A 19,302-nucleotide genomic window follows, 5' to 3' on the forward strand; every position below is an offset into this window, starting at 1 on the left:
TCAAATCCGAGACTGCAGCTCTTGTTTTTTGGATGCCGGAAAAGCCTATCCCGAATTCTGATGTGTTTTCCGCTTTTAAAAAACTGCATTCCCATACAGCACTGGAGTAAAGCTTGGCTGTGCTCTATGATGAATGCTCAGTTCCCAGTGCACAAACAAAATTATGGCAAATGGGAGGCTTTTCCGGCATCCAAAAAACAAGAGCTGCAGTCTCGGATTTGATCTTTTTTCTTTTAAAAAAGCAAAAAACCCAGGTTAGTGGTTCCTTCACAGCCATGCGCAAAGGTTAAGTCTAGAACCCATAGTTTCAGAGTACGTTTGTAAACATCAAGTCTTGCCAGAGGCAGCAGAGGATGGGCACTTCACATTTCCGTATTAAAACAGGGACTGAGTGGAAGGTATGCTCCCAACACATTCATGCAAGTCTCGCTAAACTCCGAGGAAGTGGAACGATCCATCTCAAGTCTTAGGTCTGAAGACCGTGTTTCAGATTTCACTAAAGAAAAACAAAGGTGTGGCACAATGAAGCCTTCGTACTGTTCCTCCAAGGCTCGGTCACCGCTGTGCTTTGCATATTCAAGGTTCCGAACGAAAACCAACCGAGGCATATGCATATTGCTCTATGTTCAGATCTTGCAGTTAAAAAAAAATCAGGTTCAAATGCCTGTGTCGAAGGAAAACTTGGAAATAATAAATAATGCTGGCATCATTTTACCAAGACCTCGGGCGAGCAAGTATCTCCTTTAATCCAGCTGTGCAGACACCGAGAGAAGAGGCAGTTTTGTCATGAGGGCTGAGGTCAGGACAATCGAGGTTCCTGAGGTAATATGTCTGAGTCCATCTCCTCAAAGGCAGGGTCAGCATCCTCCCCGCCGCCGGACTGTTCTCTCTGCACCCCCTTCCAGCTCGCCTTGTTCAGTCCCAGGTGGCCGAGCATCGTCTGCGACAGCCGCGTGTTGGAGAAGCGGGCCCACTCTGCAAACAGTGGCTCCACCAGGTAGGTCATGAAGCCTTCAAAACAGCAAACACACACAGCCACGTGAGAAAAGCAGGGACAGAAACTACGTAGTTCAAGATATAACAATAAGCTAAACCATGCAGAGTATTGCATTCAGTACAGGTTGGGCGATGACCTGCTGGAGAGGAGCTCTGTGGAGAAGCTCTGTTGTCCTGGTGGACAACAGGTTGGTGATGAGCCAGCAGTGTGCTCTTGTGGCCAAGAAGGCCAAGGGAGGTGATCCTTCTCCTCTACTCTGCCCTGGAGAGGCCACATTTAGACTGCTGTGTCCAGTTCTGGGCTCCTCACCTCAAAAAAGACAGGGATCTCCTAGGAGGAGTCCAGTGGAGGGCCACAAAGGTGAATAAAGGCCTGAAGCACCTCCTATAGGGAGAAAGGCTGAGTAACATGGGTCTCTTCAGCCTGGGGAAAAGACCACTGAGAAGAGATCTGATCAATGTTTGTAAATGTCTAAAGGGAGGAGGGAGGCAAATGGATGAGGCCAGGCTCTTGGTGGTGCATAGCAATAAGACAAGGAGTAATAGCCTAAAACTCAAACACAGCATGTAGAAGAACTTCTTTATGGTAAGGGTGACAGAGCACAGAAACAGGCTGTCCAGAGAGGTTGGAAGGCCCCTCATCTAGTTCCAACCCCCTACAGCTCCCTCAGCCTGTCTCCATAGGACATCCTTGTGGCCCTCCACTGGACCAATTAATACTGGATTACAAGATCATTTTTTTTTGTTCCAGAACAGTGAGCAAATAAAGGAAAATATTAGAGAACAGGGAGAGAGAATCTAAATCTTAGTTATCTAATCAATAACTAAGTCACATAAACTACACAATAGATCTCTTTTAGAAATATAGTTTTTCTAACAAATTACCTCATAAATGATCTAAACATGGGTGGGAAGAATAAGAAAAGCTGATTCTTATCACAATACAAACCTGATTAAAAATACTGAAAAGCACAATCAGAAAAAAATTTTTTACCTGAAAAGGATACAGAACAACAACATACATTTAATTCATTCTAAGCCAATCTGACCATAAACCATTCCATGATTTCTATTTTTGCTGCACCTATTTGCAGTACCCGTTCACACAAACAAATGTAAGACTGCTGAAGTTGTGCTTGGTTCTGTCTGTAAATTACAAAAGCATGATTTTTCCAACATTCTACATTAGACTTGCAGCTGATTGAACAGATGAGATCTTCTCAATCTCTAATTTCAAACACAACTCATAGTACAGTTATGGTTAAATATATTATTCTTTGCAAGGTTTGAAAAGATTCCTATTCAATCTACATAAACTACTTAATAAGCAAGTCAGCCCTCCTGCTATTTTAAATCCAACTGGAGTTAGCAGTAATTTCATGTCTCTGTGGTTCTCTATCAGCTCAGTATCGACTGCCCTTACTAAGGCTGTATTTAAACTGACTGCTAGCATTCCAGAAAGCTAAATCATAGAGCTGGAATCCTCCTGTGAAGTGCCACACAGACAGACCAGGCAAAGCTTGCAGCAAACATACGGATCTGGTATTTTCTCCAATGCACATTCTGAATGGGATCTACTGAAATACACAGAACTGCAGTTACCAATCTGGATGTTGGCAATGGTCTCCGTCTGTCGGTCACAAAGTGGACTCACACCCAAGTGATACTTTTTTTCAATATCTCCTAAAGAAGCAGAAGTATAATACAACAGGTTAAGTCAACAGGTCCAATAACAGGTTTTTTGTTTTTTGGGCTTTTTTTTTTAATCACACAAGCAGTAACGAATGAAAAGCAACAAATCACTGGATTCCTGAAGATACTTCCTTGCAAAAACCCCTGGGCTGCAGTTGAAATGACAAATTAAGACCCCCTCATCCCACTTTGCTACACAGAAGACAACAGTTTGGCCTTCAGGAATTTCTCACTAAGGGCAATTTGCTGTTACATTTCCACAGATCTTCCTCTGACAGTAAGTTCCACATCTCAGCGCTCAAGAACTCAGCTCTCCATTTTTCATAGCTGTGCACATTAGCATTTCTCAAATCAAGATAAACCACCCTTGAAAAAGGAGAAGCACAGGTTCTTTATTATTAAAAGAACTCAGTAACAGTGGACAAAATTCATGTCTTCCATCTGTCAATTAAAAGCTTCATCAAATGCTGTCCATCTAGTTATGGCTACTGCTTTATCAGAATCTCTTTCTTAGCTTCTTCCTGCTCACCAACAGGCCCTCATTGCCAGGGAAATTTTTAATATACAAGATCTGGCAAGAATATATTTCCTAACTTACTGAAAGCAGCAGGAACACGTAAACTGAACATGATTATTCATCTGATGCACCTTTCAGGATGGAGGATCTATTGAACCTGCCATTCTGCGTTCAGAACTCTTCAGTGGTTTTCACCAGGTGTCAGTAGCACCAGCCTTTTCCAAGAAACACAACCAGTACAGGAAAAAAATCCCACACTGTACAGTAGATCTGTATTAGTCATAAATGTAAGTCACTATTTATTTGCATGCAGCTATGACTCATGATTGCTTTCTCCACACCATAAATACATCATCTGCTACCCATACTCTCACTTGCCTTGATGGAAGAACTCCTCTGTTACTTTTTCACTCCACTGCTTACTCAGCTCCCAAGTCCGACACGGATTACAAATATCTGCACACTTCAAAGCCATCTAGGAAGTTAATACACAGCGTTAGGCCACCCGACTGCCCCTTTCCTTCCAACAATATCTTCAGTTCCCTATTTCTGGCAGCAGACATTTTGCAAACAACAAACCTACCTGACATTTGTGCTTCCCTCTGGTTGCATTCTATAATCACACTTAAACACATGGGAAACAATTAGATCTTGTGTTCATCTCTGAGCAATACCAAAATTAAGGCAAGTCAAAGCATTTCAAGGGCATTACATTTAGTATATGTACTAATTAAGGAGGCAGCAACAAACTCAGAAGTGTCAGTGTAAGCAAACAGTATTTTGTGTTTCTACCTCTTAAGTTTACATCTTTTGTAATGGTTTGCAAAGGACAGAACTTCTGTTTGTCCGATTTCTTTTGCAGTCCACAGAACAGATCTAATGATACATACACCTATGAAGCTGATTCAATTAGTTGTACTTTTTCTTCTTTGCTGAAACGTGTTCTAACAAAGCATTTCACAGTTCTGAGACTGTGCTGGAGTTATCAGAATGCAAAATCTAGTTCTTAGAAGTGCATCTCTCCTTATCTTAGCAGCTCTAAGATTCCAGATAACCAGCATGTGATATCTCTGGGGCTACATGCTAGGAGGAAGGGAGGAGACGTAAGTGGAGGGAACAACCTTTTTGTAGTGAAACAAAACAACTGAAGGTATTTATTTCATTTAACATAGCCTAGAAGTAGTAGTATTTAGCATGTTAATTATTTTTGAAATTAAAATCATGTTTTTAAAAAACATAACAAAAAAAAAATCACCTGTAAAATGAAGTGACGGTGGTTCGCATCCTCTAAACATAGATCTCCTCTATCCAGGTGGGATCGGAACATGGACAGATACTCATTTTGCTGACTGATGTCTGTGGCAAGAATGAGATCACCTATCTGGCTTTCCATCAGCTGCCTGAAATCAGTGGCACCAAGTATTCAGAGAGGGTAACAAAGAACAATAGCTATCACTAGATTCACACTGGTTGTGTGTGGGATTTTTTTAGTCATATTCATTATTATGCAGATGCAAGTCACAAGCTTACTGATCAGCATTTTCACAGCAGTTTCTTCTTTTGTTTTTCCTGCCACTTCCAAACAAATATTGGGACATTTCATTGGCAGCTTTCAGAACAACAGATTTGGATTTTTTGTTTGTTTTTCCCCCAAATACACACAAATTAATTGTTCAAAGTGTACTGATTGTTAACACAGGCAAGAAGGTTCTGTGCTAAACTACAATTGCAGTGACAGAACGAGAAAAGCTTTAACATAACCAGGTGCTTGACTATACCTCTTCAGTGTACTCACACTGAATGTTGTGTTCCAAGTTCTGCATTGCACTGCTCTACCCCAGCAGCAAGGGATTATTAAAAAGGTCCAGATACCAAATTTAGGTAATGAACTGCCATGCAATAACTTTGTTTGTTTTCTAATGTTCTCTTTATTCAGATACAGCTTACTTGCACCGTAAACTAAGACAAATTACTTTGTATAAACGTACCTGTTTTCTAATGACATATGTGCAAATAAACCAGACTCTCTCAGCAACCCCACTGCTGATCTCCAGTGATGGTTCTCCAATACTGAGGTATTCTGCAAATGACAGCAGATATCACAGGTATCAGTGACTTTTTTGTAATTGAATGCCTTACACTAACAGCTGCACCACACAGAGGGCTTGTTTCTTTGCTTATAAGAGAACCAAGTCTCTCACATCCTGAATACTTCATCAGCTCACAGTTTTATCCCAGGGGCACGGAAACACTCTTTCAATTCACACCTACAAGAAGCTAAAGACACCACAATTTATATTCCTTTTCTGTTCTCCTCCAAAATTCTCCAAACCCAATTTCAAAGCAACGAATTTTCTTCTTACCTTATACAAAGTTGCTAAGTAATGGTTTGTTTTAATTAGGAAAGGTTGGTTAACGCCTGGGTGATCCAAATCGTGTGTGGCAGCTGCAATTAAACTGAGCAGAACATCCCACGGAGTTAAGGATTCGGACAGCTGTAAGGTAATAACAAACAGAATCCTGTCAGCAATACAAGCGTGGCCATACCTGCACCAGCATCACATTTATGGTTTTCTTTTTTAGTAGTTAAAAGCCAACAGGAATTCAAGGAAAAGTTAAATAATGTGAAATCAATATTCTACTCAGTCTCTGTTTTTTTTTTTGTTTAAGACCTAAACACAGGAGGAAAGCCTAATTTGCACTAAAACAGAGGACAGTATTGCATGTACAAAAGTGAAAAGCTGCAACTCCCTGCAAGGACAGGATGTTACATGCCCTTTTGCATTTACCATCTACTACACCCCATCTTTATCATGGTGGTGCAGCAGAACCAGTAACTGTATATGTTACTAATGATACCAATCCCATGCTTCTATCTGAAGCATTACAAAGCATTCATCAACAGTATTACACTAAAAAATGCTCAGAGCTACCAAACTGTGTGCCTTAAAGGCACACTGGGTATCAGCCCTGCTTGTTGTTGTGATAAAAAGGTGAGTTTGGGGAAAGGAGGCTGTTTGCTTTGTTTTTTTGGGGGGGCTTTTTTTTTTTTTTTTTTTGCTCTTATAGTAAAAACTGTATGTGTACACGATACACTGTGTTCAGTTTTGGGCACCTTAATATCTCAGTACAGAAAGGACATTGAGGTGCTGGAGCAGGTCCGAAGAAGGGCAACAAGGCTGGTGAAGAGCTTGGAGAAATTGGCCTATGAGGAGAGACTGAAGGAACTGGGGCTGTTGAGTCTGGGGAAAAGGAGGCTGAGGGGAGACCTTACTGCTCTCTTCCAATACCTGAAAGGTGCTTACAGCGAGAGCAGGGTTGGTCTCTTCTCACTGGTGACAGGACGAGGGGAAATGGCCTCAAGTTGCACCAGGGTAATTTTAGGTTGGATATCAGGAAAAACTTCTTTCCAGAAAGGGTTGTTAAGCACTGGAATAGGCTCCTCAGGGAGGTGGCTGAGTCACCATCCCTGGATGCATTTGAAAACTGCTTGGATGTGGTGCTCAGGGACATGATTTAGCAGAGGGCTGTCAGAGTTAGCTAGTATGGTTAGGTTGTGGTTGGACTTGATGACCTTTAGGGTCTCTTCCAACCTGGGCAATTCTATGATTCTATGATTAAACACATGTATTTCCATATGTATAACTGAGAATGCTTCCTTACCTTAGGCTCTTTTAAGTAACAGTGCATGGCCTGAGTCACATCAGCAGCATGAACTGCATTATGATAAGGGTTCTGACTGTGATAATCTTCTTGAACCATAACTGCAGGAAAATAACAAATATCTAAATCTAAATAAAACAGCAATTTTTTCATGTATCATTTTACATCTCCTTGTTAGGCACAGAAATATGCAACATCACAAGTTACACACGCATGAAAGTGTCAAAGTCAGTGAATTGTCAGTTGAACCAAAACCAAGCATAAAAGATTTTTATGTGAGGGAACTTTTCCGCAAGAAATGAGCTACATGTAAAGCCATCTCAGAGAAAGAATTATACAACTTGAAATCAATATATTATCTGAGATGCTTTGACTTCCAAGGAAGTCTCCCTTTGAAAACCTAGCCTGCTTGAATGTTGAGGCAACCAAGCATAAGAATGAAGATGATACTATGAACCAAAGCACTGGGATGACTAAACATCATGCCTTGAAAACAGACAAATCAGAGGAAGTAGGCAGTGTTTTACTGTCATAGGGAGTGCTTTTCTTTCCTCTTCCTACAGTGGTCACGAGAAGCCACCTCTATGCAGTATGGGCGTTTTCTACTACTTGTGTACTTAGGGAGTTTTAAGCCTATATACAATTTAGAAAGGAATCTCATTAGGTGTCAAGTCAGTGCCATTAGGTGGCAAGTCAGGTCATCATCTAAGATTAATATTTCCTCCTTATCTTCTTCCTTGTTTTTCTCCTCTATCTTCCTGACTGACATACGTACAACATTTTAAAGAATATCCACATAAGCTTGAATACAAAGCGTAAAAGAACTGTAACATTTAAAAGGATAGAGAGAAGATCTGAAGAGCAGCAATCAAACTATACTTCAAATTGCAAAGTCTTGCCTGATGACACATTAGTTCATCCAAGCCAACCTCAGAAGAACACTTTCCTGGCTGACTACACTCTGTCATTCCCATCCAAACATCTTTTCCTACTCAGTTTACATGCCAGCACTCTCCATGTGATTGTGACTGTAATGTTAGAGCAGTGCATAGTATTTGTGAAGATTCGTGGCTTATGAAAAGCCAAAAAATTGTAACCACTTGTAATTTAGCTGGCATTTGGCACACTGCTGAAACCTCATATGGACAATAATAAAGAAAATAAGCATCTCTGGGCTCTGTTAACCTGAGGTAGACCTCACTTTCACATATTCCTTATGTCTACCAAATGAGTGAAGATGCCCATCATTTAATCCTCTGTTTTTAAGGTTTCATAAGATGGTCCAGATACTCAAAGTCTGGAATACTTCTAACTTATTTTAATAAAGTAGAACAAGGACAGTATTTGCCTTGTATTTTCTCTCTCTTTGAATGTGGAATAAGAAATTGAAAGCATACAAGAGGAGCTGGTCAATCTCCAGATGACCTTTTGAAATCACAGAAAGACTGTGTGTGCATATAAGCAAATATATATGTATGTGTGTTAATGTATGCATACATATATGTACATATACACACATACACAAAATAAAATATTAAGGTTCCACTAACGACTAAAACCAGATTTCTCTTCTTAAAAAAAAAGATTCTAGTAAGTTCTCAAACAAGATGGATTTTGAGGGGCACTGGGGAGTACATGAAGTATCAGCCATCTGAAATTTTCTCTTCAGATTACTATGACCTAGGGTGTAAAGGGCAACAAAAGAGAAGAATGATTTAATGCTAAGAAGCATTACTTGCAGAAAAGCTCCTTGATTCAACAGATGGGCTGGGGCAGAGCTAAGAAATGTTTTGTTACTGCTGTTAAGTAGAAGGCAATAACAAAAAGAAAATGATGATTGATTTCAGTGTTAGAACAAAATGTTGCCTTCTCCCACAGTCTAACACCATTTCAGTGGCTTACAGTTTTGAATTCTGATCAACTAATCCAGTTATTCCTATCTGGAGTTTCACTTCAAGTTAAATACTCCTTTGATAAATCTCCACAAGCCAGAGGATAAGCAAGCTGACAACCAAACACACTCAGTTACAACTTCAACAGCTCAAAATCAGATTTCTCTTAACTGCTTTCTGCACACATCTATCCAAATACCAGTCCTCAAGGTCAGCTTCTGTGTCTTTTTAATACCGGAAGGAGTTGAGCTCCTTTTTAAAGATTAAACTCACGACAGAACAATTAAAAATCCTCAAGCAGAAAGAAACAATGAAAACAAAAACATTCCATTATTTGAAAGTGGAGAAAAGCCTACTGAACACGGTTGTCTTCCCTGTTAAATGATAAGCTTCAGAACCACAACACTGTTTTCTCTGAAACTGAGAAACTCTGCTAAGAGGGATCAGAAACCTCTTCCTCCTGCTCCGTTAGAAATCAGCATCCCACTCCACAGAATTAAATAAAAGGTGCCATCACAGAAGAAATGAATGAATGATGGAAGCCTCACACCGGGGTCTGCCTGTGGCACAGGGTTGCAGCTCCTTCAGCTGACAAGTGGAAGTTTGAATGCTTGAATGCTCCATGTTGTATTTACAGTTCTTTCCATTGAAGCCTTCCAGTGCCACAGGCACACACAGCCCAGCAACAAGCTCATGCCCTGTTTATGGAGACAGTACACCTACAGCACAGTGAGTACTTGTATGAGAGCTTCAGCAAGACATGGCATCAAATTGACCAACGTGGTCTGATCAGTATAGTTATGAAATTATATGGAGAATTTCAAAAACAAAAGCTAAAAGAGATGAAAATTGCACCAAATAAAGGAGCAGTCTATCTTTCTCAATAGAATTGTCACATGAATGAATTCACATTCATTCCTGAAATTTAGATTCAATAAAAACAATATAGCATCTGCCATAAACATACTTGCTTGGTTTTAACATGGAAACATCTATACTCACAGAAACTTGAGAGATTGTCTCTCAACTGATACAGTTAAAATTACTGTATGATCTGGACAGGGTTGCCACTCTTCAAACCTTATTGCTGAACTACAACCAGCACTTCAGTTAAGGCATGAAAATTCGGATAAACAGCAATATTCATCATAATAAAAAGCTGTATTTACCCAAAAATCTACGGAGTTTCATCGTATCTAACTGGAAGTGTTCAATTAGTCCATGAAGATTAAACAGATGAAAGGTTAAGCTGACTAGACTGTTTCCTAAAAATAAGATGAAAATACTAATTCATTGGAAGTCATGAAATCAGTGACTTTCACAAGAAACGTATTTCAAACAAATTGGACACAAAAATTACATAAGCAAATTTTTCTACACCATGATAAATACTTAAATCTTCTTGCATGACAAGATTCCATTAGCTGACTCCTCTAGTGACTGCCAATATTGTTCACTGCCAAATGACAGGAGGAAAATGTTACCAACATTAAGAAAAGCAAGAAGTTTAAACGTTCAAATCCATTACAGCAGTATTCAACTTAGTGGTATGTTGCATCATTATTTTTATAGATGGACACACAGCTCAAAAAGGAACACAGAAACCATCAGAAAAACAAAAAGCTCAATCATCTCAATCATGCACATTGCACGTATGCTGTCATGCATTTTCATCTTTTTTGTGTGTAGGAAACTATTCCTTATTTCAGCCAGGAATCTAATGAAAAGTTCTACATTTCTCTAAGAAATGTACATTAAAAGCTTGTAATACATTTCACCTGCTCACAGCGATAATACTGCAACCACGTACAGTGATAAAACAGACAAAGCTGTAAAAGCCAGGGAAATAACTGCATGTTTACTGTTTACCTGAAATAGCTTGCAAATTATTTACTCTGCAAACAGTACGTAGTGAGGGATTACTCAGGGTTGGTACATTTACTCTGACAATCTCATTTAGCAGGAATCAGATAATCTAGCCCAGGCAGAAACTGAGATACAAAAGGACAAACAATTCTGATAAATGTAACTTATCATCTGCTTGAAGTATTTAAGGGTGCCTGCCACTTCCTCTCTGTAAGATACACATTTATTTAAACAGCATTTACTGAGCAACTCTTCTTTTTTTTCACAAGTTTGCCCAGGGCAGCTCACTAGGTGAAGCTGCATGTACAGCAATGTTGTATGTTCTACCCTTAAGAACGCCACTGTTCCCAACATGCTCTTAAAACAACAAAATTAGGATGCAAACAGGATGGATCAAGAAAGGCTTCCACAATAGAAGCTGCACAGTATACTGGAAATATATCTGAACAAAATGCATACTTTCGACAAAAAAGGCTCGGTATCAAAAGGAGGACTTTAGATCACTCCCCTTCTGCTACACTAATCTTTAATCACTACTACAAACAAGTTACTTTGTACAAACTGCTTTTTGAGTTAGAGTTTATGATTATCCATACAAGCACTATCTTTGTAAGAATCCCCACTGTTTCCACTTCTATATTCACACTTCGCTTTATATCAAAATGTGAGGATACTACTTTTACTCTAGGTAAGTCAAGCATGCTTTTAACAAAATAGCAACGTGGTGCTATATTTTGCTTTCTGAACTTAGTTTCCATGCCTTCCTGCCAAACTGCAAACAAACTAACTGTATCTCTGCTAACAACTCCTTCTGACTGACAGAAAAAAGGCACCAGCTGCTCCCTGCTCACAGTCCAGGCCCCAGGAGCTTTCCACTGGCACAAGCACCAGTTTCCTTGGACTCACCCATCTCTTTCTTCTTTCCATTGCTCCATATTACAATACAAATGTTCTCTCTGTCCACTACAGCAGTCCACCTCCTTGCCAGCACATTTACAGATCTCTTTCCCAACTGACTATCCGTAGCTTCACAACACTTCATTTGATTTAGTTTTTAACCAACTCTTTCCTACTGCCACTTGTAATGGGTATGGCAAAACCATAATCTGTTCTCCTTTTGTATTTTGTGTAAACATATATACAGCAGTTTATGTTTGCTCACCTCCTAATTCTCCAGGTATTCTACCAGGTGTCGTAACTACAATGTGTTCATACTATTTTGCCTTTTTATTGTGCTGTAAAGTAATACTAACACAACTGTTCTATCCAAAATTCAATTTATCCAGAAAAGTAGTCATTCACTGCAACCGACCTTTTGCACAAAGATCTTTAAATTAACACCATTCCATAATTAAAAAATTGATTAAATGAGCAAGATGGTCAATTTATGTTAAATACTACTTACAGTAAAAAAAAAAAAAAGAGAAAGAATACCACCTATGAAGTACAAGGGCATCTTCTATAAATCAGTGATTATTATCAGTACTGACATTAATGGCATTTTAACAGAGTGGCATGGCAAATCCGAATTTATATTGAAGACTGTTAAAGCAGAAAGTACTACCTGATGAAATCTTTGCTTTTTAGTGAACCAGCTACCAAATACCACAATGTAGGAGCAACAGCTAAGTTATACTAGGAGATAAAAACACAAGAGAAAAGCAAACTCACCATTTGTCAGTCTATCAAAAAGAAAGATATCAAAATTCCAGTTCCCAACCTTCTCCAACATACACTGAAAGAAAACACAATAGTTTTAACTCTTTTTCCCCTCAGTGTGTGGCTATCTTCCTATAGGCCAGAGGAGTATTTAAGCTTTTAAGGACTTGCATCGGTCTCTGAATTTCTACACGCAAAAACAGTACTGTAAATATTCCATTTGTCTGAAAATTGGGAAACTTTAAAATATATGCTACAAATTAAAAGACTGAAATTTGAGAAGCATCTTGACAGTAAAATTTGAGACTTCCCCTTCATCCTCTCATCATTTTCATATAAGTAGTATGACAATTTAAGACAATTAGGTTAGAAGCAGAAGCAGCATGACAAAATAACTGTTCAAACTTAGAAAATAAAATTGAGACACCTTAAGAGGCCCACGCTTGACATTTCATGCAATCATCTTAACAAATGTATTGATCACAAAACTCTGTCAGATGACTTCCAACCTTCTGTCACAAGATCTCTTCCAGATCTTCCACTTCAATTTTTGTGACAAAGTAATAATCTGCAAGTAGTCCTTTAATTTCTCACTTTCCCTTTTTGTTTAAATGGGGAAAATACTACCTAGATGTTTTCGTAAGAAAGTAAGAAAAGCTTATAATTTCTCCATTAGAAACCATCTTCTCACTTTACGCTGGACTACCACTTCACAGCTGCTATACATGCTTTCATGAACACAGATGGACACTAACCCGGCACTTTCAAGGCCTCAGAGTTTAGGTCACCACCTTTTCTACTCCTACCTCCATTAGAATTACCTGCCCAGCATGTCTTACAGTGGATACTTGCTTTCTCAGACTCTCATTAAATGTGTAGTTGTGATCCTGGTACTACATGCTAGGTTTTCTCTACCAACCACTCAAACTGAGTTACCAGAAGAAATACACAACATTAACAAGATCTTTCTGCTGTCGAATTACATGTGTATTCTTCAAATCCGTCCTTAAGGTTATCAGATTCTTCCTACACTGTAGCCTGACCCCATTCAGTATCAGCGCACTGTATTACAAGGATATTCCTTTTGTGCATAAAAGTTATTAACAAAAAGCATTATATACTATCAGTAGCAAGACACAGCCTTTGGGCTCTTAACAACCTATAAACTTTTCCTACTGCTTCCCTGTCAGCACTACATCTCTCCTGTTTCCAAATTCACTAGCCCTTTGTCCAGCTAACAATTTACTATCGCCTGTCTTAACAGTTTGCTCTAGTGTAGCACAAGTATGTTACAGCTATCACACTTTTCTAGAAGAATTGCATATAGAAATATCATTTTGGCATAATCTTCTGACAAATTAATACATTCTGTTGAGCTTTCAGTAGTAGCTAGTCACTCCTCCAGATGTTCACTAATGAAATTAGATTAAAAGGAAAAAGAGAGGGAGGGTAAGAGGTAGTCCAAATTGCTCTACCCCATTTGCTAAATACAGTTACAATTTCTTTTCTTCACTTTTTCTTTAACTATCACAGCGTAGCCTTTATTTGCCATTCAAAAAACTGCAAGTCACAAAAGTATATAAGCTCTAAAAATTATCCCACTAAGCTTGGAAGAGGTTTGTCAGAAGCCACATTTTATAAAGCTATACTCAGATAAATGCACACATACATACACATATGAAAATACATGCTTAAAACTCATATTTACTTGCACTGCCTCTTAACAAAAGATATTTATATGTGAGTAAACATAAAGAAGCATACTTGATAAAACGGAGATAAAAATTAAATGAAGCAACCAACCTTTGCTTGTCCATTATAATCATCATCTAAAATGTTTGAAGAATTTGGAACAGTGATACCACGGAAAAAACGGGAAGATCTCAGGTAGCGCTGGAAACTAAGCAACCTTCTCACATTTCTCGCAGACACAGACACCTCAATTTCAGAATTTGCTATAAGAAAAGACAAGAGAATAAATACTGTCTCTGAAAAACCTTTACTAAAAGGAGACTGCTCGAGGAAGGTTGGTACGACTGCACTGTTCCTTTTGTTGGCATAGCAAATGTTTCAGCCACAATTAAAGATCACCATGAAGAGTGAGTGCAGAAACATGGCTTGGAAAAGGAATTTTTCTATTTAAACACCCTGTGAAGGAAAACAAATATTTAAATCATTGTCGAGATGCATCTTCCTAAGGAACACTGCTACAGCTAGGACAGAAATGTTATGGAAATTGGGTAAAGACACAAACAGTATTGCACGTAATTCCTTTTGGGAAACTTTTGCCACATATACATATATCCAGTTCCTGTCCGTAGCAAATCACACACAAGTAAGATACACATACCAGCAAGGGAATATCAGTGTACTGATAAAGTATTTAAAAAGAGCATTACAAATAACTGTACACACGTGTTAAAGCTCCCAGAGGTTTTCTTAGCTTTTCTGATAGAGTTTTAAAAAACAGTTGAATGATGCAGGTAATTTTACTCAGTCTCTCTTCTGCCAGTAAAACTATCACATTTATTTTTACTGCATGCTTTCTCAGCAATATCACTATAGAATACGTATGTTTGTAGCTTATTTTCAAAGCACAATCCACATGATTTGTTTAACTCTTATTATGCTAACCAGTTTAGCTATCCAGAGGACTTATGTTAGCTTGTACTCAATTTCACTCACAGACTCTTAGAATCACGGGGTTGGAAGGGACCTCAAGGATCATGAATCTCCCACCCCCCTGCCACACACAGGGCCACCAACCTCCACATTCAATACCAGACCAGGCTGCTCAGGGCCCCATCCAACCTGGCCTTGAACACCTCTAGGGATGGAGCATCCACAACCTCTCTGGGCAGCCTGTTCCAGCACCTCACCACTCTCTCTGTAAAGAATTTCCCCCTGACATCCAACCTAAATCTCCCCTCCCTCAACTTAAAACCATTTCCCCTTGTCCTGCTGTTACCAACCCTTTCAAAGAGTTGATTCCCCTCCTGTTTGTAGGCTCCCTTCAGGTACTGAAAGGCTGCAATGAGGTCACCCCACAGCCTTCTTTTCTCCAGGCTGAACAAGCCCAGCTCCCTCAGCCTGTCCTCATAGGGGAGGTGCTCCAGTCCCTTGATCATCTTCGTGGCTCTCCTCTGGACCTTCTACAACAGCTCCCTGTCTTTCTTGTACTGGGGGCTCCACACTTGGATGCATTATTCCAGACAGGGCTTCACAAGAGCAGAGTATAGGGGGACAACCACCTTCCTGTCCCTGCTGGCCACCCCACTTCTGATGGAGCCCAGGATATCATTTGCCTTCTGAGCCACAGGGGCACTACTGGCTCATGTTAAGCTTTTCATCTATCAAGACCCCCAGGTTCTTCTCCGCAGGGCTGCTCTCAAGGAGCTTCCAGTCTGTATGGATGCATGGGATTCCTCCAGCCCAAGTGCAAAACTCTGCACTTTGCTGTGTTGAACCTCATCAGGTTCACCCGGGCCCACTTTTCTAGCCTGTCGAGGTCCCTCTGAATGGCATCCCTTCTTTCTACCATGCCAACCGCACCACTCAGCTTGGTGTCATCAGCAAACTCACTGAGGGTGCACTTGATTCCATTCTCGATGTCATTGATGTTAAAGAGCACCAGTCCCAACGCAGATCCATGGGGGACACCGCTCATTACTGGCCTCCACCTGGTCTTAGAGCCATTGATGACAACCCTCTGTCTGTGGCCTTTCAACCAGTTTCTTATCCATTGAGTGGCCCACTCATCAAATTCATGTTCCTCCAATTTGGAGACAAGGATGTGGTGGCAGACCATGTCAAAGGCCTTGCTTAAGTCCAGGTAAATGACCAGTTGCTTTTCCCTTGTCCACTCCATCATAGAAGGCCACCAAATTGATCAAGCATGACCTTCCCCTGGTGAAGCCATGCTGGCTGTCTCGGATCACACGCTCATTCCTCATGTGATCAAGCATGTTCCATCTGTTCCATGATCTTCCCAGGCACAGAGGTGAGACTCACCAGCCTGTAGTTCCCCAGGTCCTCTTTGCTCTTTCTTGTAAATGGCAGTGACGTGATCCTTCCTCCAGTCATCCAGGACTCACCTGACAGCCACAACTTTTCAAATATGATGAAGAGCAGCTCGGCAACCACCTCAGCCAGCTCCTTCAGAACCCTGGGATGCACGCTATCCAGCCCCACAGACTTGTACACATTCAGTCCCATGAGGTGGTCTTGGACCTGCTCTGTCCTCACAGCACAGGGGGATTCACCACCCAGTTTCCACCTAGAGGTATAGGGATGCAGGGCTCAGGGATGTGAGAAGTACTGGAATCCTGGCTACCAGTGAAGACCGAGGCAAAGAACTCATTTAGTACCTCAGCCTTCTCTTCAACCATTGAAGCAAGTTCTCCTTTTACATTTACCAAAAGAGGTACACTCGCTTTGGCCTGTGCTGTAGAAAGTATGGCCAATGTACCTGTAGAAAGTCTTCCTATTGTTTTTCACATTCCTCGCCAAGTTCACTTCCACCTGCGCCTTGGCTTTCCTGATCCAAAGGGTCCATCTGTTTGTTTCAGAAACCTGAAGACTAAAGTACACACAGCTAGTTTCTTTCCAACACTCAGATATCTTCAGCCTGAAGCATTAAAGGCCAACTTCACTTTCCTTTACTTTCTTTTCAGCATTACAGTTCAGCATTACAACAGTTTCACACAATCAGAGTCAACAATGTTGACACTCTTTCACTTTGCCCAAAAAGATTAAAAAGAAAGAAAAAACATATTAAGACAAAGTAAAAGCAAAGACTCTTTTCCAAAAGTACAGACTCTGAAAACCAAGATGAGCCAAACATGCATAGCACAGGCGCCTTGCCATTCCACAAAGGAGACACACTAGACATCAGTGAAATAAACAGCTGCAATATTTGTTCTAAAAGCCAGACTAAAATATGCTACAGGCAAAGGCACAGACTTATTAACAATCTAAATTAAAAGTCTCAGTGATGTCTAGTGAGAATAGTTTGATTCTATGCAAAATAAAGCTTTACTCATAATAATGGTTCTCTGCAGTAGCTATAATGTCTTTTCTGCCCTACCTTTACTCATTAATATATTTACTTCTAGTCTACAATAACAAAACATGGCAACAATTAGACTAACAGCACACTAACAGTGCCTAAAGTACAGTAGCATTTTGCATCAGCAATCCTCATTAACAGCAATTGAAAGAACAAAATTGGTACAGTCTTCCAGACCTCCCTGAAAAGCATCAGGATACCAAAATTCCCATCACTTTCAAGGAGCTAAAGCAGACAGCTTCACATGAAATATTTTCCTCCAAGTCATCACAATTAAGGTCAAGGACATTTCCTCCAAAGAGGCTGATACATGTATATCTTGATTATGTAAGCAGGTGTACTACATACAAGAAAAGTTTCTTATAAAACAACATTCTTACATACAGCAAACAGATAAATGTATACTGTATTATCAGTATTTATAAGACAGCTTGTTAATGTCAGGGTACAGTCTGAGACACTGTCAGTCCTGCAGAATACAGAAGCTCCTGCTTACAGAGATTAAGCTTTGACGATCATCTCTTTCCATCTTGATTGACTCAAAACCCAAATTTCAGACCTGAGGTCATCAGGCTTGAAATAAAATAATAGGAAATAATTATCCTTAGGTCATAAACATATCTAAAATGTCCACAAATCCATATGTACAAAGTCAAGGAACTTAACTAAATCTGAGTAAAACAAAGCATCGCCAATAATGGAAATCAGTGCTCTTCAGAGGAAGTAGTTTTCTTGATCATAAGTAGTCCTTTACAGTTCTGGAGTTAACAAAAAGCTACTTTTGATGTCATGCTACAAATAACCATCATAGATGCCACTTATTAGTCTTTGGTAGAACAGCACACAGTAGGTAGCAGAAATAAAACAAAGCATGATCATTCAACTGTGCCTGCCTAGATTCCACCTACTTTCAAGTCATCTGAGGAGTTTTGCACACATTTGTTTTAATGTTTTTCCTCGTAACATGGGTCCAGAGGCAAATTTTTCAAAGGAAATGCAGTTTCCTGTGAAGCTGAACATTCACGACTTTTTAGAATATGCTATTGAGATTAAACTTAAAAATAATCACCTCTCTGAATTATCACATTTGCATAGCTCATACACAACTACCCTTACACATTAATCCTACTTTTTTCTTCCTTTCCCTAAATAAGAGGGAGAAGATTTCAGCTTCCAACCATCTTATGGTTCTGTAAAGCACAGCTTCAGCTGATGTAATTCAAGCAAGCTACAACAAATCCAACTTCATTTGAGCTTTCTGAGCAGAAATAGCCAAGATTGGAAGGGGCTTCTGGGTCCATCTGGCCCAACCCCTCTCAAACAAGGACACCAGAGCATCCTGCTGAGGACCACAGCCACATAGCTTCAGATTATCTCCAAGGAGGAGACTCCACAGCCTCTTGGTAACCTGTGCCAGTGCTCCATCACCCACCTCAGTAACAAAGCACTTCCCTGACGGCAAGAAGGAATCTCTGCGGGAAACTTCCAGTTTGTGTCCATTGCCTACTTTCCCATCACTGGACACCACTGTAAAGACTGGTGATGTCTGTTCCCCTCCAATCCTCTCCTGCAGGGTGAAAGCTTCCAAGCTCTCTCACAGGAAAGGTGTTTCCTTCACAGGAGAGGTGCTCCATTCCCTTTACCATCTCAGGTGCTACTCACTGGACTCTTTCCATTATGTCCAGCTGTCTCTTGTACTGGAGAGCCCAGAACTGAAAATACAGCTCCAGGTGTGACTTTACTGGTGCTAATACAGGGGAAGGGTCACATGCCTTGAGCTGCTAGCAATACTGCACCTAATGCAGTCCAGGATATTATTAACCTTCTTAGTGGCAAGGAAGCACTGCTGGTTTGTACTCAACTTGGTGCTCATTAGGACACCCGAGGCCTTCTTGATCAGGCTAATTGCCTGCTGGGCAACTGGCACCTGGAGCTGTCCTTCCCCACAT

At 40.2% G+C, this 19,302-nt stretch overlaps 1 protein-coding gene across 4 annotated transcripts in view; it reads right to left on the bottom strand.

Annotated features, from left to right (window-relative positions):
* Positions 1-54: 54 nt before the first annotated feature.
* Positions 55-19,302, bottom strand: part of PDE7A (phosphodiesterase 7A) — a 73,752-nt gene continuing 54,504 nt past the window's right edge. For 3 of the 4 annotated variants that reach the window (XM_042869639.1, XM_042869638.1, XM_042869643.1), the window contains 10 exons: positions 14,089-14,240; positions 12,298-12,361; positions 9,930-10,025; positions 6,869-6,969; positions 5,569-5,700; positions 5,194-5,285; positions 4,461-4,605; positions 3,584-3,680; positions 2,599-2,679; positions 55-1,011 (listed from right to left, as the gene is read on the bottom strand). In XM_042869639.1, coding sequence (XP_042725573.1) covers positions 800-1,011; positions 2,599-2,679; positions 3,584-3,680; positions 4,461-4,605; positions 5,194-5,285; positions 5,569-5,700; positions 6,869-6,969; positions 9,930-10,025; positions 12,298-12,361; positions 14,089-14,240 — 1,172 coding nt within the window. In that variant the 3' untranslated portion in view covers positions 55-799. The remainder of the gene's footprint in view (positions 1,012-2,598; positions 2,680-3,583; positions 3,681-4,460; positions 4,606-5,193; positions 5,286-5,568; positions 5,701-6,868; positions 6,970-9,929; positions 10,026-12,297; positions 12,362-14,088; positions 14,241-19,302) is intronic. The other variant, XM_042869640.1, reaches the window with a different exon arrangement.

This window comes from Lagopus leucura, unplaced genomic scaffold (assembly GCF_019238085.1).
Source record: "Lagopus leucura isolate 7727_CA_CO unplaced genomic scaffold, USGS_WTPT01 Super-Scaffold_100002, whole genome shotgun sequence".
NCBI lineage: Eukaryota > Metazoa > Chordata > Aves > Galliformes > Phasianidae > Lagopus > Lagopus leucura.